Genomic DNA, 20,158 nt, shown 5'->3' on the forward strand with positions numbered 1-20,158 from the left:
TCATATCTTTTATACAAAATTCAAGAGGTGAAAAAAGAGGTGAAAAAACAGGTGAAATCTCACCTCTTCACCTAAAATATATTTTTACTGAAAAATGACCAAATTTCATGAATTTTCATAAGATAGAAAAAATAAAGTTAGTTTTATTTTTTTTTATTTTTTTATTTTGTATGTAAAGACAGATATGTCAACATCAGAGAACACAACAACTGCTATCGTTCATGAAGCCATAAATGAAGAATATGAGTGGGTTCAGTTTAACAAACAACTCCGTCTCATTCGTTCGGTCAAAGATGACATGTACCAAATGCAAAGTATTTTGACAGCATGTTTTGCTCCAGATACTAAGAAACCACAAGACTGGTTTGAATTAAATAGCACTCATGAACTCCTCAGTGAGTTTGAACATGTAGAACTTAAAAAAATGTACCAAGACAGACAAAACTTACCATTGCATCTAAAAGGTATATATGTTCATAAGTTCCTAGTTAGTTCAATAGCAATGTGGGCTTCACCTCGCTATGCATGGTATGTTTGTAAACTTCTTGACGAACTTTGTACAAAGCAGAGAGAAGATATGATGAAAGAAGACAAAAACATACAGAAAAGAATACCACGTTCGGTACCAAAAGGAAAGGAAAAGAACTATAAGTATATGATTTACACTGAAGAGATGGAAAATGAAGAAGACAGAGATATGGTTATGTTGCATTTAGTCAGAAGAAACAACAAAAGCTTTTACGACCTTGCTAAGATTTACAAATCTGACAGAAATTGGTTCTATCGCGAAAACTTACCGATTTCAATGACACCAAATGAAGATGTGAAACAAATAGTTCAAGATACTTTACCTCAAACACACTATGATATTAAAGGTTGTACAATTCTTACCTTCAAAGAAGATTTACCGCTACTGAAAGAAAAGATAACAGAGTATTTTGACAACTTCAAACAAGTAGAGTAAATTGCACTCTTTATTTTTACGCTTGACACCAAAGATGGCTCAGGTAGCTCTATAAAGTAAATTGTCTTGTCAAATCCTTCTGGCATTCCGAGTCCTTCCATCCGACAAGAAAAAAATTTCCCGACAACTGGAAGAACTCTTGCATCCGACAGGAAGAACTCTTGCATCCGACAGAAAAAGTTTTTCCCGACAACTGGAAGAACTCTTCCTTCCAACTGGAAAAATTTTTCTTGTTGTTCGTCCGTAAACCATTCAAATTTTAGAAAATTGAGAACTTTTTGGTCGACCTTCAGAAAAAGTTTTTCCATCCGACAGAAAAATATTTTCCCGACAACTGGAAGAACTCTTGCATCCGACAGGAAGAACTCTTGCATCCGACAGAAAAAGTTTTTCCCGACAACTGGAAGAACTCTTCCATCCGACAGACTTACTAAGACTAAACACTTAGATTTTTCAAGCTTGACTTTTTACAATTTGAACTTTGTTTGCGTAGATGTGAATTCTGAAAGAAGTATGAGGGTCTTGTATGACTTTGTACTTCTCCCATAGTTCATGTCTGTCAAACTTACCTGCCATGGACTCTTTCATAAGTTCCATGAAATCGTCTTCGGACAATCCAGGGAAAAGTATGATATCAGTAAGTATTCTTTTAACATCCTTACTTAAACTCTTTGCTGTCTGTACACAAATGACAACTGAGATGTTAAAGTGTCTGAGCTTCTTGAGAATTCGACACATGTCTTGTTCTCTGTTCTTTAACAAAGGATGAGAAGCAAAGTCATCTAAGATAAGAAGACATCTGTGAGGGTAAGTCTTCCAATCGTAAGATTGCAATTTCTTCGAAATGTATTCTATCTCTTTCTGTTTGTTTCTGAAGTGTTTCTTCTCTAATATTCTCTGCATTTCCTCATTTGGGTCTTTAAACTTCGAATTTATATACTCATTTATAGCATTGTACTTCAAAACCCTTCTTTGGTACTTCTTTATCCAATCCAACAACTCAGAGTCTTTTATACATACTAACTTAGACTTTTTTATAATATCTTTGAACGAATTGACGGTTTGGTCAAATTGACCAGAAGTCGAACAAATAACAACTAACTCATAGAATGGGTTCTTCTCATCTAGTTCTTGTTGTTGTGCAGCCATTTTAAGATAAGTGAAAGTCTTACCCGACCCAGGTGGTGCGATTAGACCTGTTATACCATTCTGAGCAAATAAGAACTTGTCATGTATGGGTTTTATCTGAGCATTTTCTAACTTCCTCTTGTTCTTGTTTAAAACATTCTCAAATTTCTTGTCAATGTCAGCAAACTTTTTTTCTAACATATTTTTAGAAAAATTAAAATTTTTATCTTTTTGAAAATGTCTAGCGATTTCGCTATCTATATTCGAGACAAGCTTTTCGACAGCAAAACATCTGTAGACCATAAAATCTTACATAGTGTAAACAAGAAAGGGGAATTTGTTCTAAAGTTCTGTTTCTGGGAATATGACAAGAACCATAAAACATTAGGCAGAGAAGTCTTTAAGTTTGTCAATGACAGACTTGTTGACAGAGATGACGCCGATTGGAAAGATGAAGTCCAACAAAAGTTCTTAGAATGCAAAGAAGACACATGCGCTGTTCTTGAAGATGAAATAGAAAACAGAATAGAAGAGCTATTAAAGGACAAAGACCTTTTACATAAATATGGTTGCGCCAAATTTGACATAACTCCACCAGAGAAGAAGAAGAAGAAGAGAGAAAAGAAAGAAAAGAAAGTAGAAGAAGAGAAGAAAGAGCCAGAGCCAGAGAAGGTGAGATATGACATGTAAAAATAAAATTTTATTTTTAGAACATTTCTGGGTCAATGTCAATGTTCTCTTCCTCTTTAGGAGCAAACACTGGCTTAGACTCTAAAATCTTTTTACCTAATTTACCTTGAACTTCAACTATCTTAGACTCATAATATTCATAGTCGTCTGCTTTCTTTGGTTCATAAGGTATAACAAGTTTGTATGCTTTGCCTTCTTTAAGGTTTGAGAACCTTCTGTCAAATTTTTCTTTGACTGCTAACAAACCTTCTATGTCTAAGTCTTCAAATTTCGCACCATTTTTAGTCACAATAGCAAACTTAACGGGTTCGATGTTCCAAACTTTGTCAAATGTAGACTTTTCAAAATGGTAGAAGTAAACATTCAAATATATGAATGGGTCTAGTTCTTCTTTGACTTCTGTCATGTACTTGTTGACTGAAATATATTTCGTCATCTTTTCTATCGGATAAAAAAATATTTTTTTTTTAAAAAATGTTTTAAAATGGTATGCCATATAGCTTCTTGAATTTGTTAAGAAGTATATGAACGTGTTTTCCATCTGTATCTCTAGTGTTTACATAAGCATAGTCATCCTTAGTAAAATATACTTGTAATTTTCTATAGTTTACACCGGTATAAAAGTAGAAAGAGTCTTGTTCTTCGCTATAGTAGTAAAACTCAAGCGTATGCTTGCCATAGTCTGTAATTTCAATTGCTTCATCTTCTAGTTCGTCGACAAATTCGAATACAATATCTCCAAATTTGCCTCTGTTCTTATTGTTTTCAGAAAGAGTGACCCAACGTAAATTTTCAAGTCTATTGTCGTTTCTTATACGGTTTATGTGGTCTACAAGAGGTAAATTGTTAGGATTCGGTATAAAATGAGTTGCAATGACAATATGTTTAAAATAGTTTTTTCCACCCATCCTCATCATAGCATATCCGTCATTTCGCTCCCATCCGCTTAAAACTCTTTTTGTCTTTTTGTTTCTGACTTCAAATGACTCACAACAGTGAATTTCATATTTCTCATCTAACAAACAAGTTTCCCAACGGTCCTTTCCAACAAACTCAGCGTACATTTCAAATAAAATAAAAAAATATTTTTTATATTCTTGAGCTATTTTTTATTCTTGACTTTGTTGTTGCATTTGTTGTTCTTGAGCTATTTGTTGTTGAAGTTGTTCTTGTAGTACAATACTTTCACCAGTTGCATCTTCCAATTCGAAACTTTCTGCCGTCATTGACAAATACATAGGACATAAAAGTTTTACAGGAACAAAGTTTGCGTCAACTAATGTCAACGTTATACTTGCCAAAGTGTTTGAGTTCACTAAGGTTGAAAATTCTGCATTCGAATGAACAATAGGCAAACCAGCAGAGAAAGTATTGTTTATACGCATAAGTATCTTTTGGTCATAATAGTTTCTGTCGACATTCGAATAACACTTTGAACCTAAGTTTGAAACAATATATAAGATTGGTGTGCTTAATGTCAATGGAATAGACATTCCTTGTATGACACCTTTTCCTGTTATAGGAAACTGTTGGTAGTAAAAACCAGAAATGAGTTTTGTATTATAGCTCATATCGTTTATAGTAAACTCAGTCGGACATCCAAACATAATGAAACCTGCTCTAGTTGCAGCACATGTTACACTCGTACGTAAAGTATTAAATAAGTCAACAAAACCTGTTGGTGGTATATCTGAGTAAGTATCTTCAAAGGAGTATTTTTTACCATTCACAACAATAAAGTCTTCTGGTGTCAAAAGAGCAAAACAGGCTTTAGTCGTCATTGTGTTTAAGGTTAGTTTACAATATCGTCCTTGAGGACTTTGTAAGTTTGTTGTTATAGAATTATATGACTCGGGGTTTTTAGTCGTAATAGTATAAACCATTATGTCTTCTGCCATTTATATATATTTAAAAGTTTTTCTGAAAGTGGAGAAGAACTTCATCTAAACTTTCACATGGCGTTTCTTGAAGTTCTCTGTCTAAGAAGTTCAAATATTTTGTAAAGACATAGAACTTTCCTTTGTCTACACGAACAAACAAAACAGGGTCTTTCATATCGTTCAAAAGTGTGTAAAGTCCTTTACATGAAATAAAGTCTATATTATTTTTCTTCAAACATCTTTCAAGAAGTTTTGACATTTTTACTTAGCAAATAAATTTTAATGAAATGTTGTGGTCGTCAAATATTTTTATGACGTCTGGGAAACTATATTTTAAGTTCAACGTTTCACCTCCTTTCATAACGTATATCTTGTCAATGACATTATATGAAACACCACAGCAAGCAATGTCGGTTCTATTTCTTTGATGTTTATATCGTCTGCCTCTGTCAAAAGTTTCAATAGTTCTTTCAAACTTCACGAGGTGCGATGACATATGAGTTCACTTTTACAGGGTTGTGCTCAACCAAGTTTAACATTATACCTAAAGCTTGACAAATCTTCTCCTGAGTTTGAAGTTTGTTTTTCAGTTGTTGGTAGTCGTTTCGAATATCTGCAAACAGAACTTAAGTCTCTGCTAACTTCAGGATATGTTGGTTGTTCTTTTACAGGAACTATTGTTATACCATCTTCGTCTTCGTATGGTTTCCCCACTTCAACATCTCTTTCTTTGACATTGACAACAACACTTTGACTGTTTGTTTGAGTTGGTGAATTTAACTTCACATCTGCCACCGCCATTAAACCTTTTGAAACACTCACGCTTCTATTTTTCGGAAATGACATTTTACTTAGAATAAAAAGATGGACGTATTTGAGTATCTCTTCGAATTGAAGCAAAACAAAGTTTACACACACAAACAATACAAGTTCATTGATAGAATAGTTCTTTATACAAACAATGGAAAATGTTATAGAATAGCAGTCTTTGCTGAACCTAAATATTTTCATAAAGCAAAGAAAGTTGGTATAACTGAGATGGTGAAAGTTCTTGACGTTGACAAAAATATAACAACAAAACTGACCGATATTTCTAAAGGTAAGTTTATAATACAATTTTATGTCAAAACTGGCGTACTGTCAATATTTGACGGAGAGAAGTCAGTTCAAGAACAACTTACTGACCTGCTGCCAAAATCTGCTCGATGGAAGCTGTCGTTATGCCAATCTGAGGAGCTCCAGCAGGTTTCATCGAACGAATCTTCAAAAGAGCATCTTCCGTGAAAAGTGCTATTGGTTTTGTAAACTTCTTTGCTTTCAATTCATTTGGACCGTCTCTGTCACCAGTATATTGTATTTGAACTGTACCAACAGTTGAAATACCACCCATAAAGTCTTCTGAGTCAGCAAATGGAATGCCAAGCCAAAAGTTTGAACGGTCTCCATTTGTATATTGAGTTTTTTGACCTCCTGTATGAGTCCATACTTTCACATATGGCATAATAGAACTTTGCATTTCAGGGTTAATGGTTGTTGTGAAGTTGTTGTTAAAGTTCATAGCATCTAATGTCAAGTTGTATGACCTCATATCCTCAACTGTAGAATATTCTTCTCTTGGATAGTATTTGCCATCTATGTTTATATGGTATTTAATACCAGGGTTGTAGAAGCAAGAATAGTCATTTATAGTTCGTCTGAACAGTACAAACATAGTATCTGCATGTTTCATTGCAGTTGTTAAGGCAATATCTGTTCTTGCACCTGGGTCAGCACTTTGGTTTCCAACTTCACCTGCAAAGTCTTTGACAGATATTTGGTGTATAGGGAACATAAGTGGAACTGCAATATATTTGGCAGCTAAAGCATTTGAAATATCTGGGTCCAACATATAGACTGCAAGTCTGCTTTCTATTCTCTTGCATTCAAACTTTTCGCATGTGAACTTAACTGGGGTCCCAAGCAGTTCCAGCAGCATTGAAGTAGTAGTTTACTTCAGTGTTGAGGTTTGAGAAACCAAAGTCTAAGTCAACTTTGTCTTTGCAAAATTCGGCGAATGACGTTTGATTTGCTCCCACTACTTCTGTAAGAGTGAATGGGTCTTGTGTTGGTGCAATGACTAAGTTATTTTTGCTTGGAGTAAGTTCGATAGAAATTTTTCCTGCCCAGTTTGGTAAGTATCTTAAAAACCTGAAGATGAGGGAAAGATGACAAAGGAACTCTAAGTTTCAGTTTTACTTTGGTTACTGCTGCTGCAGTTTGTCCAGAAAGGTCAACATAAACTCCTGGAACGTTAGGGTCAAGTCTTCTTATTTTCTCAATAGTTGCATACTGGTGTTCTCTAGCTTGTGGTTGTACTGAGTTTCTCAAAGCGAACCATTCATAGTTTGCCCATGTTACTGTTTGAACTAAGTCAGAGTTAGAATATATCTTATATCCCATGAAAACTTCTGGAGCATATTGGTATCCGACATAGAAAATTCCATTGCAACCTTTCTTGTCAGACAACTTGGCAGAAGGTTTTATTTCAATGTCTTGTTCCACGTATAAGAAAGAGTTGTCAATAGAAATTATATGAAACCTGTCGCAAGCAATATCTACTGTTGTTGAAGAGCCTTCACCAAACTCACCTACATTTCCATAAGAAACAGCAGTTGTATATTCGTAAGTTCCAGGAACTATTTCTGACCTTCTAATGGCATTGTCGCATTCGTTATACCATTCGGAAACATTTCCATTCATAGCATCCAAAACTGTTGGCGTTATATTCTGAGCGGCGTACATTTCATATGAGTAAAAATATAGAATAGTTGGATTTATATGTCATAATAGAACCCACGTGGACCAAGCTTTACTTTCTTGCTGACTGGGTTTTTAACTCTTCTTTTTCCTTCATTGCCCTCTGCTTGAAGTTGTTGCATCTTTGCATTATGTTCATCTAGTATGTTGCAAATTTCCCATGTCCTTTTTGCCTTTTGGCTCTGGTCGCCCATCTCAGGTAACCTATATCCTAGAAAGAGTTTGTCATAGTCTGTATTTGAGTCTTTGCTTATTGTTTGCATGACTCTTTCCTGAGTTTCTGGTTCAAGCTCTTCAAACAGTGCCTGTCCATATGGAATATGCTCGTTTCCAAATATATGTTTTTGTAGCCATTCTGGTTTTCTTTCCATGTTACCAATTATATCTTTTGTGAATGGGAAAGCTTTTACCCAATCTTTCAGTCTTGCGTCGTTTATTTCTGTAGTTGGTTTTATTTTGTCAAGGAACATGTTTTTCAATACTAACATTTCTTTGGTACTGTCCATTTGAGTTTTCTTAAATATTCATCCCTTCTCGTTCATTGTCTGCAAAGTAAGTTTTTATGACATTTTTAAACTTTCGTTTGCAAGGTCATGTACAATAGGTTCTCTTCCTTCGCCCTCCCTAACTTTCTTTCTAAACTCTTCACCAAATATACATCTCTATGGTTCTGTGTAGTTCTTTGAGATAAATGTTTTAGAACGTCAGGTGTTATATTTCCATCAGCCATGTTCATTTCATACTGGTCCAAAATATCTGCATCTTTTCATATCTTTCAATGGCATTAAAGCCGCGCTGAAAATACCAGCTATATCTGGTTCACCATTGACTTCCATTGCGTCTACAACTTCTTGGAATTGTGGTGTGTTTATGAACCACCTATCTGGATTAGCTTTATGAACCCCATCTCATTGTAGTTCCATCGTCTGCAGAAACAAAAGTAGGTTTGTTTCCATCTTGGCTAGGTTCTGAATACTTTAAACAATGTTTCATTTCTATATGTTTTCTTGAAATTTCCTTTTTATTTTCACCGAGTTCATCCGAAGATTGAACGTTAAATGCTCGTAAGTAAAAAGGGTTGTTGTATTTGTGTACATTTTCTTTCAGTACTTTCATTCTATGCTGAATATTTTCATCTGGTGTTGGAGTCTTTTGTATGTCGGCAAACAATTTTTCGATATTCTTCTACTATGTCAGCCGAATCTTTCTTAGACTCTTGGAAAGATTCCATATTCACCTCATGCTCTTGTTGAGGGTCAAGATTTTTCGGCTGTTCCAAATCTTCATCTAGTTCTGTGAAGTTAGTTTCCAAAGGAGTGACTTGTTCGTTTCCTTCAGGCTCTTCTAGCTGTTGTTGCTGAACTATTTCTTCCATGTCTGGTTGTATCTGAACTTCTTCCTGTGGAGTTTCTTGTACCTCATCTGCTGGCTTTCATATATTCCGTTTTTAACAAGTTCCCTATTTAAGTCATCCGCATTCATAACCCTTTCTTCTTTCGTTCCTTCTCTATTTTTTACGCGTTTCATGAAGATAGTTGAATTGTCATTTATCTCTGACACCAAATATCTCGGAGTAAATTCATCCATGTCATTTGATGATATGCTATTAAATCATATCCCTTAGCGAGCTTGTATTTTCCAGGTTTGAAATTATATCCGATTTGGTGCTGAGCCATAAAGCTAAATAGATTCGGGTCAGTATTTCCATCCTTGAACTTTCGAATAGCTTCTTTATATCTGTCACTAAAGTCAAGAGTATCTGGGTAACCATAATTTTCCTTAAGCATTTTTAAGAATTCTTGGTTTCCTTGTTCTCCTCTCTTTATGTCCTTGCTTGTTTGTGGTTGTTGTGGTGCAAGTGTTTTGAACTGTTGGTTGTGGTGCAGTGTTTTGAACTGTTGGTTGCTGTGCAGTGTTTTGAACTGTTGGTTGTGGTGCAGTGTTTTGAACTGTTGGTTTTGGTGCATGCCTATGTCTGTGTCCATGTGACGATGTAAATGTTTTAGGTAGTCCTGGTGCAGGTGCTTCTCTTGGAGGGTTTGTGGTATATAAGTTCCACTAGCTAGTATATAAGTTCCACCAGCTGGCATATAAGTTCCACCAGCTGGCACATATGTTCCATCTGCAGCATAATGTCCTACCTGACTTTTCGTTTTTAAGAAAGCATTTACTAGGTCTGTTTTGGTCTGTTGTAACTCTTTTTCTTGACTTTTCACAACAGTTGCTCTAACGGCGTCATAGGCACTTTGAACTGCCTGTCTCGTTGCTGCATCTGTTATTTTCGTCATATTTTGTGCTACTTCTTTTAACTCTTTGTCGAAACCTTCAGACTTCAGTTTTCTTTCCAGATGAGAAGTCGTTCACTAGTTTCACCTTACTATGAAGAGCTTCGAAGGCGTTCTTAAAGTCAGCATTTGTTAAAGCTTCATTTGAACTATCTTCATCCGCTTGTATTTTTGTCCTTATTGACCCTATAAGCTGGGCTGCTTTAGCGTTGGCTTGGGCATCTAACCAGTCATTGTTAGCTTTTATATATTCTGCGCTTTTCATTGCCTTTTGCATGGCTGCGTCGTTATTTTTACTTTCTTGTGCTAAGTTTTCATACTGTACGGTTTGGTTTTGCAACTGTAAAAGTTTTTCTGCCTTTACATTTGCTTCAACTTCTTTTTTATACTCATCGCTATCCATATATGTCTTCAGGGCTTTTTGTTTTATTTCTTCATCTTTCAGTACTTTATATTGAGTAGTATGGTTTTTCAAATTTATGACATCTTGTTCCATTTTTGCTACTTCTGCTGCTTTTTCTGACACTTTTTTCGCATATTCCTCTGTACTTAGTTCTTTCAGTTGTTCTTCTTTCTTCTTTTTCTCTACGTTTAACTCATTGAGTTTCTTTGTGTGTCTGTCATATTCTAGTTTCTTTTCGTTTTCACTTATTTGCTTCTGTATGTCTATGTTTGACTTTTTGACATCTGTTATTTGATTTTTGAGTGAACTCAAATTCATTTGACTTTGAGGGTTATAAGCTGTTCCGTCTGCAGCTCCACCATAGCCTGCCATTTTCGCTAAAAGTGCCGCTCTTAAACCTCCACTCTGTGCACCAATGACTCGGTTTAAAAGCATAGGATTGCTTGACATTTGTTGCAACATAGTGGGGTCATTCATTATTTGTTGTTGCAATTGTTGTTGTGGTGTCAGTTTTACTATTGGATGTTTCAATGCTCTCTTCCTCTTACGTATATTCTTACGTAGCTTACGTGGCATTTTAAGTGAAGTTAAAAAGCGGTTTTTGACAGATGTTTTATTGTGACTTCTTCGTAAATGTTTTGTCAAGACTTCTTCGTAAATGTTTTGTCAAACATGAACGTAAATGTTTTGTTGAGATTTCTTCGTAAATGAGTGTAAATGAACCAAAAATAATGTTTAGGTGAAGAGGTGAGATTTCACCTCTTTTTTCACCTCATTTCTCACCTCTTGAATTTTCATGAATTTCTTCGTAAAGACTTTGTTAAGACTTCTTCATCTAATTTCTCATGAACTTTCTTGTCTATGTTTTGTCAAGATTTCATCGTAAAGACTTTGTTGAGATTTCTTCGTAAATGACCCTAGTAGTATATTTTTGGTGTAAATTTCATGATTTTCGAGAGGGTGAAAAAAGAGGTGAAAAAACAGGTGAAATCTCACCTCTTCACCTAAACATTATTTTTGGTGTAAATTTCATGAAAATTCAACGGGTGAAAAAAGAGGTGAAAAAACAGGTGAAATCTCACCTCTTCACCTAAACATTATTTTTGGTGTAAATTTCATGAAAATTCAACGGGTGAAAAAAGAGGTGAAAAAACAGGTGAAATCTCACCTCTTCACCTAAACATTATTTTTGGTTCATTTACACTCGTTACGAAGAAGTCTTGACAAAACATTTACGAAGAAGTCTTGACAAAGTCTTTACGATGAAGTCTTGACAAAGTCTTTACGATGAAGTCTTGACAAAGTCTTTACGATGAAGTCTTGACAAAGTCTTTACGATGAAATCATGACAAATTCACGAGGTGAAAAAAGAGGTGAAAAAACAGGTGAAATCTCACCTCTTCACCTAAACATTATTTTTGGTTCATTTACACTCGTTACGAAGAAGTCTTGACAAAACATTTACGAAGAAGTCTTGACAAAACATTTACGAAGAAGTCTTGACAAAACATTTACGAAGAAGTCTTGACAAAACATTTACGAAGAAGTCTTGACAAAACATTTACGAAGAAGTCTTGACAAAACATTTACGAAGAAGAAGTCTTGACAAAACATTTACGATGAAATCATGACAAAACATGAAAACATATATATTTTGTGAAAAGCTCCTGGAAGACCCGTATATAAAAACTTCATTTATGTGGGCTAGAAGGGGCGCAGCCCCTGGAAGCCCACCCCAAGAAAAAAAAAACTTCATTATACTCATTCATCCTCAGGGCTAGAAGGCACGAAGTGCCTGGAAGCCCCACTCCCTTTTTTTTTTTTTTTTTTTTTTTTTTCGTTTAGTATTATTTTTCAAAAACTAAAGTAATAACGGAAAATAATTAAAGAAATAAAGTCCCAAAGTTGGACAAAACTTGAAAATCATATGACTTCTTCAATTTTTGCAGCTACCTCTGGCATGCAACATATTGAATTTGATATGTACCTGATGTAACGGCACAATTTAGATTCGAATTTATATAAAAAATGGAAATCCTATAAGCGAATTTGCAGGAAATAGTTGCCTTTTGTCTGCAGATTAAATCGATGAAGTTTCATTTTTTTCGAAAAAAAGTCAAGTTCGAAGGTACCAAAATCGATGTCAAAAAAATTCTGAAGTTTACTTACAGACTACAGTGCAGCCTTAATAATTTGAACCGCAATTTTAATTTCTGCACTTTTTTGTCGACCTTATTTTTAAGGGTGCACTTACGCCCCTATGACAGGGCCTTCAAATGGTGCTTAACGCCAGTTGTCATAGATTTGAATTAAAGTCAGATAGGCGAAAGTGCAGCCTTAAAACAATACAGAAATCTGAGTAATAATAATAAAGATACTATTGAAATCCTTATTTCATATTGTATATATGGGTAAACCACTCTTTATATTGCAGCTAGGGAAAAAATAGTAAAGAATCAGTCGAAGTTCTTATTTCACATGATGTTAATGCTAATGAAAAGAATAATAATGGAGAAACCATACCTCATTATTCAGTACGTAATGATTGTTAAGTAACTGCTGAACTACTTATTTCATATGGAATAAATGAAAAAGATATTTAGCAAAATGATAAGGGTGTATATAAAGTGTTAAGGGTGCACACGAGAGGATCATGTAAACTTCAGAATTTAGAACCTTATTTTTAGGCATTATCTTGGCTACCTATTTAGGCTCGAAAAGCAAAACATATCAAAAAATACAACTTGACTCCATTATGACCCTTTCATGGAGGTAGTTTTTATCCGCTAGTATTTTCCCTTTGAATCTCTTTACAATTCGAAATCAAATTCAAAACTCAGTAGAAGAAAGGAAGAATCGACTTACTACGGTTGTAATACGAATAAATACATATATTTAATTATTTTTATTTACATAATAATTGTTTGAAGCTCATATTCCAACAAATTTTTAAATAAAAACATTAAAATGTTGAAAATGTTCATATATTTTAATAGGGTTTTGGCACTTTATTGAGGAATTACTACATACATAGTCGAACTGAACTTGATATTTTGAAATTTAAATTATTTATCAAAATTAAAATTTAACTTGAAATTTATAATTATTTAGTCATATTTTGCATAATTCTAAGTAGATTTTGTAAAAAATCAAGAAAGAAAAATTTTAACGTGCTTTATTTTTTCTTTTTTATAATAATACATATTATTATATAATTAACATATTCATAATGTTTCACCCTTTCAAAAATATAATCCTCCTCCTCTCAAATAAACGTACATACGGGTGGCCTCTTTTTTCAAAAAATTAAAATTTGAAATTTTGGGCTCAAATATTAGAGATTTTTTCAACCTTCAACGATATATGTTGTCTATATCAGACCTCCTTTCTTTTTGATACTTAACATTGTTCCTAAATCTTAGCCGTTAAGGCTGTTCTGAAAATATTTTTTTTCGAAAAAATTCGAAAAAAATTCTTAAAATTCAAAAATCCCTTAATTCCTGAGGATTTTGGAAAAAAGTTTTTACATGAACATGTGTATATTATATGAAGTATATTGATAAGGTAAAAATCAAATTTTATTGCATATTCATCGAGAAAATAAACTAACGAATCCCTCAAAATTGAGAGGGTAATCCTCCTCCTCTCAAATAAACGTACATACGGGTGCACCCTTAATTATTATTACATAAATTCCAAAATTGCGATGTAAATCAAAATATCTTAAAATTGTCCTCTTATGTCTCACGAATCAAAATTCAATAAATTATCAAGCATAAATTATTGCCTTCCATTAAACAGTATACCTCAATTTTATAATGCTTTATAAAAAAGTGTATTTTAAATCAAAATTTTGTAATAAAAAATATTTTATTAAATAAAAAATAGGGATTTCTATGTAATAAGGAAATTTTCGATTAATAATTCTAATGTATATTTAACACGTTGCTTACTTTTCGTGAGCTTCCTCTTCTTCCATTTGGGCCATTTCCTCATTTAATGCTGTATCATCATAAACACCGCTAAGAACAACATCACCTCCGTCGCAACCGAAAAGGACATCATTGACTTCGCTGAAAATAAGAGTAGTGGAATAAGTTGATTTCTTCTTTGGATAAAGAATTGCGATGTTAGTTTCAGCAACATCTGTAACTGTTGTATCTGTTTCATCATCTATCTTGTCCATTCTAATAATTTCTGTAAGCATTTCTACTAAAATTTTATCGGATTTTTCATCAACGGCTTGAATCTGCTGAAGAGAAAAACGGCTACCTTTTGGAACTGGTGGTCTTTCTGGTTTTCCAGAATGAATTGTCATTGTCCACCATTTTTCTACAATAAATTGTTCCATAATTTTTTTATGAATTTTTTGTTACCCTTATATCGGCGCGTAGTGCGCAGTTACAATAATAGAAGACACTAGAAAAAATATCGGAGGAACATTCAAATGAATGATTGTAACAATAAATATAGAAGTTTTTATATTATTCATGTAGAATTATATTTGGGATATGTTTGAGACAAAAAACTGAAGCCCCATTCAAATCTCACGTTTCTGCCATTAGCAACCCCTAAAATTATAGCTAATTTTCATAAGAATAAATGGTGAATTTGTAGGGAATTTATAATTTAAAAAAAATAGTCAAAAATTTAAGGGTGCCCGATTGACGATAGACCACCCTCAGAACTATTATCTGAGATATAGGGATATTAACATTTAGGTAGCTCATACATATGAGTAGTATCTATTTTTGGAGAAAACTTAAAAAGTTAAGGGTGCACACGAGAGGATCATGTAAACTTCAGAATTTAGAACCTTATTTTTAGGCATTATCTTGGCTACCTATTTAGGCTCGAAAAGCAAAACATATCAAAAAATACAACTTGACTCCATTATGACCCTTTCATGGAGGTAGTTTTTATCCGCTAGTATTTTCCCTTTGAATCTCTTTACAATTCGAAATCAAATTCAAAACTCAGTAGAAGAAAGGAAGAATCGACTTACTACGGTTGTAATACGAGTGTGGTAGAATTTACGAAAAAGTGACACTAGAAAAAGTGACACTTAACCTTAAATTACCAAACACTATTTTTTGATTGTATTTTGTTATTTATATATTTATATATATATGTATATATGTATATATTTATATATGCATATATTTATATATGTATATATTTATATATGTATATATTTATATATGTATATATTTATATATGTATATATTTATATATGCATATATTTATATATGTATATATTTATATATGTATATATTTATATATGTATATATTTATATATGTATATATTTATATATTATATATTTATATATGTATATATTTATATATGTATATATTATATATGTATATATTTATATATGTATATATTTATATATGTATATATTTATATATGTATATATTTATATATGTATATATTTATTAGAAACTGCTTCATGCTGCATTGAGTATTGTTGAATAATTTGAAGTAGTGGTTTTTGGAATCAGCACCCCTATGAGAGCGCTGGCGACCGAAACACCACTAGTAAGATTGTGTATTAGAAACTGCTTCATGCTGTGTTGAGTAAGCTTCGATGTCTTTGTAGGATAGCTTTCTGAGAGCGAAACAAGATAGTGTTGAAAAAAATTTTGAAAATCTGAGAGACTGTGCAAGAGCCAACGACCAAAACACTACCAGTAAGATACAGCAGTAGTAGCTGCTTCATGCTGCATTGAGTATTGTTGAATAATTTGAAGTAGTGGTTTTTGAAATCAGCACCCCTATGAGAGCGCTGGCGACCGAAAACACCACTAGTAAGATTGTGTATTAGAAACTGCTTCATGCTGTGTTGAGTAAGCTTCGATGTCTTTGTAGGATAGCTTTCTGAGAGCGAAACAAGATAGTGTTGAAAAAAAATTTTGAAAATCTGAGCGACTGTGCAAGAGCCAACGACCAAAACACTACCAGTAAGATACAGCAGTAGTAGCTGCTTCATGCTGCATTGAGTATTGTTGAATAATTTGAAGTAGTGGTTTTTGAAATCAGCACCCCTATGAGAGCGCTGGCGACCGAAACACCACTAGTAAGATTGTGTATTAGAAACTGCTTCATGCTGTGTTGAGTAAGCTTCGATGTCTTTGTAGGATAGCTTTCTGAGAGCGAAACAAGATAGTGTTGAAAAAAAAATTTTGAAAATCTGAGAGACTGTGCAAGAGCCAACGACCAAAACACTACCAGTAAGATACAGCAGTAGTAGCTGCTTCATGCTGCATTGAGTATTGTTGAATAATTTGAAGTAGTGGTTTTTGAAATCAGCACCCCTATGAGAGCGCTGGCGACCGAAACACCACTAGTAAGATTGTGTATTAGAAACTGCTTCATGCTGTGTTGAGTAAGCTTCGATATCTTTATCAGACCACCTTTAAATTAACCACTCACATTCTCACTGTGGTCCATCTAAAATTTGTAAACTTTATGACATAAAATTATATTATATGCAGGATCCCACCTATTACTTAATCTTTTTGGAATAAATGTTTTATAATATTTATCGATTGATTGTAATTTTTTGTATAAAAAAGTTTTTTATTTATATTAAAAATATATTCGGTTAATGATATTATCTTATAATTTGTAAATAAATCTAGTAATAAAATAACTTTAATAGTTGGTGTCACTTTTTCGAAAATTCTGGTTTTTCCTTTGAATCTCTTTACAATTCGAAATCAAATTCAAAACTCAGTAGAAGAAAGGAAGAATCGACTTACTACGGTTGTAATACGAATAAATACATATATTTAATTATTTTTATTTACATAATAATTGTTTGAAGCTCATATTCCAACAAATTTTTAAATAAAAACATTAAAATGTTGAAAATGTTCATATATTTTAATAGGGTTTTGGCACTTTATTGAGGAATTACTACATACATAGTCGAACTGAACTTGATATTTTGAAATTTAAATTATTTATCAAAATTAAAATTTAACTTGAAATTTATAATTATTTAGTCATATTTTGCATAATTCTAAGTAGATTTTGTAAAAAATCAAGAAAGAAAAATTTTAACGTGCTTTATTTTTTCTTTTTTATAATAATACATATTATTATATAATTAACATATTCATAATGTTTCACCCTTTCAAAAATATAATCCTCCTCCTCTCAAATAAACGTACATACGGGTGGCCTCTTTTTTCAAAAAATTAAAATTTGAAATTTTGGGCTCAAATATTAGAGATTTTTTCAACCTTCAACGATATATGTTGTCTATATCAGACCTCCTTTCTTTTTGATACTTAACATTGTTCCTAAATCTTAGCCGTTAAGGCTGTTCTGAAATATAGATCCAAGGTGATGTGATTTTTGCATCCCTGGGATGGACGATACACCCAAAGTGTCACCTTTTTTGGGATAACATGAATTTTAAATATCATGAGAGTTCTGCAAACCATATGCACAATATCTATTCAGCCTGACTTCTTGTATATATGAGTTAGACTTCTTAAATATTGTGCTTGGGGCGATATAAGCATTTCCGAGATTACCATCGTGCTCTATAGTATGCTACTTCTCCCTGGTTCTAGCTCAGTTCCAAGGATATTGGCGTTCAAGGATTTGGCAAGGTCCTTCCGAAGTCTCTCATTCGATGAGAGATTTCGGAAGAATCTTGCCTTAAAGTACTCCAACTCTTGTTCTTTTGTTCCTAAATAGTAGAAAAGTTATTTGACTACTTAAGGTAGAGATTATCCGAGGTCCCTCATTTGATGAGAGGCCTCGATAATCTCTGCCTTAAAATTGTACACTTGTAGTCCATGAGAGTGTAAGTATACATTGATAGGACAGCTTTCTTCTGAAGTCTTAGATTTGATGAGAACCTCAGAAGAAAACTGTCCTATTTTATAGTAAAAGGAGTTTCAGGAGCTCCAAAGCTCCCTTTCGTAAGGATTAGGAGCTTTGAAGCTCCTGGTTCGTAGACGTGTTTCGCATCTTTCATCAGAAGAGGCCCAAATGGTAAATAGCCTCTGCTGATGAGCTTCAGGAGCTCCAAGGCTCCCTCTCGTAACGATTAGGAGCTTGTAGCCTCCTGAATGTAAGGTAGGATTGCTCTGATCTCTAATCAGTAGATGCCATGCCTCATTATGAACTCTACTGACAAGAGATCAAGAGCTCCAATGACTCCCTTTTTAGTTAGTGGCGTTCTCACCATTTAGTAGGATTGCTGATCCTACTAATGAAGTGATCACTTAGTATACGTTTTGAATAAATTGAATTTTTTTAGAATTTAGTATTTTTTATAGACATCACATGTATATTATAAATACATAAATATATTCTTTAATTCAAAAAATTCAATTCGGTTTTGGGATGGGTATCCCAGCCCCAAGTATTCAATTTTATTCAATTTTTAAAGAATTTTGGGTTGGGATGCCCAGACCAAAACAAGCTTTATATTTTGATGTGTAGATACGTATGTGTGCATCATTGTTGTGTTATATATTATGTTTTTAATGAAAAAAAATCTGATTCAAAAAAAATTATCACTAATTAGTTGATAATATAAAGAAAAAATAGATAAATTGTATGTTTTGAGAGTATTTATCCACATTCACTCATATGAATTTCATTAAATAGTGTCTTTTTACTCCCAAATTTATTTTGAATTATTGAAATCAAAGAAAAAAAATCAGAAAAATTTCTCGAAATTTTTATTTTCAAAAAAAATTTGGATTTTATATTGAAAACTGACACTGGGAGGACGATAGGGCTGGGATTGGAGATACCCCCCTCACTTGGGAAAAATACGGATCTATATTCTGAAAATATTTTTTTTTTCGAAAAAATTCGAAAAAAATTCTTAAAATTCAAAAATCTAGGGCTGTACAAGATTTAAAAAAACATTGCCGGGTTACCGTAGAGGCCTAAAAAAATCGCGCCTCGGCGGCAAGCCGCCTCGGCATTAAGAATGCGCATCTAAATTTTTATATGTCCTTCTTTCTTTTATTTTTCCCTTCCCTTTCTTTTCTTTTCTTTTTTTCCCTCCTCTTGCTCTCATTTACCTTTTTTTTCCTTTTCTCATCATTTTTCAAAATTTAAAATTTTTATCAAAAATCTTGCCTATAAAAGCAGACTATGGAACCTTTTAATGCCTCTTAATCAATATTATACAGCATAAAGCATATTAAATGAAAGTAATTACGTATAATTTATTTTATTATCTTATTTATTAATTCTTTAGCATGTATTGTTTAATATTAACTTTTCTGTACATTAAATATGATATCTCCAAAGTATGAATGCCTTGTAACGAAACGAAAACTTAATTTTATGTTGATATTGTCACAAACATTAGATTATTAAAATATATGTTGGATATCCCTTAGTATGAGACTTCATGACTCTTGTTGTCTAACGTGAGCTTTGGATTGGCAAGCTCTGTGGTTAACGAACATAAATTAATTGTAAAGTTTTCAAAAATTTTCATCGTTTCTATCAGCATCTATTTTTCCTTTAAAATAATATATTTGTATGAATACAATATTTAGTAATTTTTTTATTTCCATAATTTCATTCAAAATTTCAGAAAAATTAATTTCTATTCAATATTATTTCAGCTTCAAAACACTTCATTCTTATAGATGTTGATTCACTAAAGTGTGATACTCAATGTCTTATTTCAATGAAATTGTTCTGCAAATTTATTTCACTTTTGACCTCACTTTTTCCGTAATTCAATTTTTTACTTTTAATATTTTAGATCTTCATAATATCATTTGAAAAATTAACCATATAAAAAATCAAGTTAACAATTCACTTTTTCCGTAATTCAAAAATCAAAAATATAAATAATATATCTTTTTATCAAATATTATTATTATATTCTATGAAAAATGAGGTCCGGAAATTTTGCGGATTCCCGTAACTCAATTTTACGGAAAAAGTGCAGTAAACTATTCAAAATACGGAAAAATTGGTGTAAACTAATGATTTTACGGTAAAATCACGGAAAGTCCC

The 20,158-nt window shown here is 32.9% G+C and overlaps 9 protein-coding genes and 1 pseudogene across 10 annotated transcripts, besides 12 other annotated features; 2 read left to right on the top strand and 8 right to left on the bottom strand.

Annotated features, from left to right (window-relative positions):
• Positions 1-11,984: part of a mobile genetic element that runs on past the window's edge.
• Positions 308-964, top strand: TVAGG3_0089510 (KilA, N-terminal/APSES-type HTH, DNA-binding family; the record flags this gene model as incomplete). The annotated part of the gene is made up of 1 exon (XM_001285005.1): positions 308-964. The coding sequence occupies one exon, from the start codon at positions 308-310 to the stop codon at positions 962-964; it is 657 nt and encodes a 218-aa protein (XP_001285006.1).
• On the bottom strand, positions 1,418-2,293 carry TVAGG3_0089520 (protein of unknown function, DUF4106 family; the record flags this gene model as incomplete). The annotated part of the gene is made up of 1 exon (XM_051222394.1): positions 1,418-2,293. One exon carries the CDS (start codon positions 2,291-2,293, stop codon positions 1,418-1,420), a length of 876 nt encoding a protein of 291 aa, XP_051107380.1.
• TVAGG3_0089530 (uncharacterized protein) lies at positions 2,330-2,782 on the top strand (the record flags this gene model as incomplete). Its single annotated transcript, XM_051222395.1, has 1 exon — positions 2,330-2,782. The coding sequence occupies one exon, from the start codon at positions 2,330-2,332 to the stop codon at positions 2,780-2,782; it is 453 nt and encodes a 150-aa protein (XP_051107381.1).
• Positions 2,799-3,218, bottom strand: TVAGG3_0089540 (protein of unknown function, DUF4108 family; the record flags this gene model as incomplete). The annotated part of the gene is made up of 1 exon (XM_051222396.1): positions 2,799-3,218. One exon carries the CDS (start codon positions 3,216-3,218, stop codon positions 2,799-2,801), a length of 420 nt encoding a protein of 139 aa, XP_051107382.1.
• Positions 3,262-3,846, bottom strand: TVAGG3_0089550 (His-Me finger endonucleases family; the record flags this gene model as incomplete). The annotated part of the gene is made up of 1 exon (XM_051222397.1): positions 3,262-3,846. One exon carries the CDS (start codon positions 3,844-3,846, stop codon positions 3,262-3,264), a length of 585 nt encoding a protein of 194 aa, XP_051107383.1.
• Positions 3,892-4,680, bottom strand: TVAGG3_0089560 (uncharacterized protein; the record flags this gene model as incomplete). The annotated part of the gene is made up of 1 exon (XM_051222398.1): positions 3,892-4,680. One exon carries the CDS (start codon positions 4,678-4,680, stop codon positions 3,892-3,894), a length of 789 nt encoding a protein of 262 aa, XP_051107384.1.
• TVAGG3_0089570 (protein of unknown function, DUF4106 family) lies at positions 5,970-6,550 on the bottom strand (the record flags this gene model as incomplete). Its single annotated transcript, XM_051222399.1, has 1 exon — positions 5,970-6,550. A coding segment is annotated over one exon (581 nt), but the record flags the coding sequence as incomplete, so codon positions are not given.
• Positions 8,264-9,245, bottom strand: TVAGG3_0089580 (annotated as a pseudogene). The gene has a single exon. A coding segment is annotated over exon 1 (982 nt).
• On the bottom strand, positions 9,944-10,722 carry TVAGG3_0089590 (protein of unknown function, DUF4106 family; the record flags this gene model as incomplete). The annotated part of the gene is made up of 1 exon (XM_051222400.1): positions 9,944-10,722. A coding segment is annotated over one exon (779 nt), but the record flags the coding sequence as incomplete, so codon positions are not given.
• Positions 11,889-11,984: a terminal%2Cinverted (terminal inverted repeat of Maverick-3 transposon ID:TVAGG3_0089390).
• Positions 11,985-12,291: 307 nt separating this feature from the next.
• Positions 12,292-12,335: a mobile genetic element.
• Positions 12,292-12,335: a terminal%2Cinverted (terminal inverted repeat of tvBac_105 transposon ID:TVAGG3_0089600).
• Positions 12,336-12,388: 53 nt separating this feature from the next.
• Positions 12,389-12,410: a mobile genetic element.
• Positions 12,389-12,410: a terminal%2Cinverted (terminal inverted repeat of Kolobok-N2_TV transposon ID:TVAGG3_0089610).
• Positions 12,411-12,780: 370 nt separating this feature from the next.
• Positions 12,781-13,820: a mobile genetic element.
• A 275-nt stretch (positions 13,821-14,095) lies between these two features.
• Positions 14,096-14,497, bottom strand: TVAGG3_0089630 (nucleoplasmin-like domain family; the record flags this gene model as incomplete). Its single annotated transcript, XM_001298752.1, has 1 exon — positions 14,096-14,497. The coding sequence occupies one exon, from the start codon at positions 14,495-14,497 to the stop codon at positions 14,096-14,098; it is 402 nt and encodes a 133-aa protein (XP_001298753.1).
• A 303-nt stretch (positions 14,498-14,800) lies between these two features.
• Positions 14,801-14,833: a mobile genetic element.
• Positions 14,801-14,833: a terminal%2Cinverted (terminal inverted repeat of Kolobok-1_TV transposon ID:TVAGG3_0013400).
• Positions 14,834-15,174: 341 nt separating this feature from the next.
• Positions 15,175-15,213: a mobile genetic element.
• Positions 15,214-18,054: 2,841 nt separating this feature from the next.
• Positions 18,055-18,233: a mobile genetic element.
• A 782-nt stretch (positions 18,234-19,015) lies between these two features.
• Positions 19,016-19,208: a mobile genetic element.
• Between the last annotated feature and the right edge of the window lie 950 nt (positions 19,209-20,158).

This window comes from Trichomonas vaginalis, chromosome IV (genome assembly GCF_026262505.1).
Source record: "Trichomonas vaginalis G3 chromosome IV, whole genome shotgun sequence".
Lineage (NCBI taxonomy): Eukaryota > Parabasalia > Trichomonadida > Trichomonadidae > Trichomonas > Trichomonas vaginalis.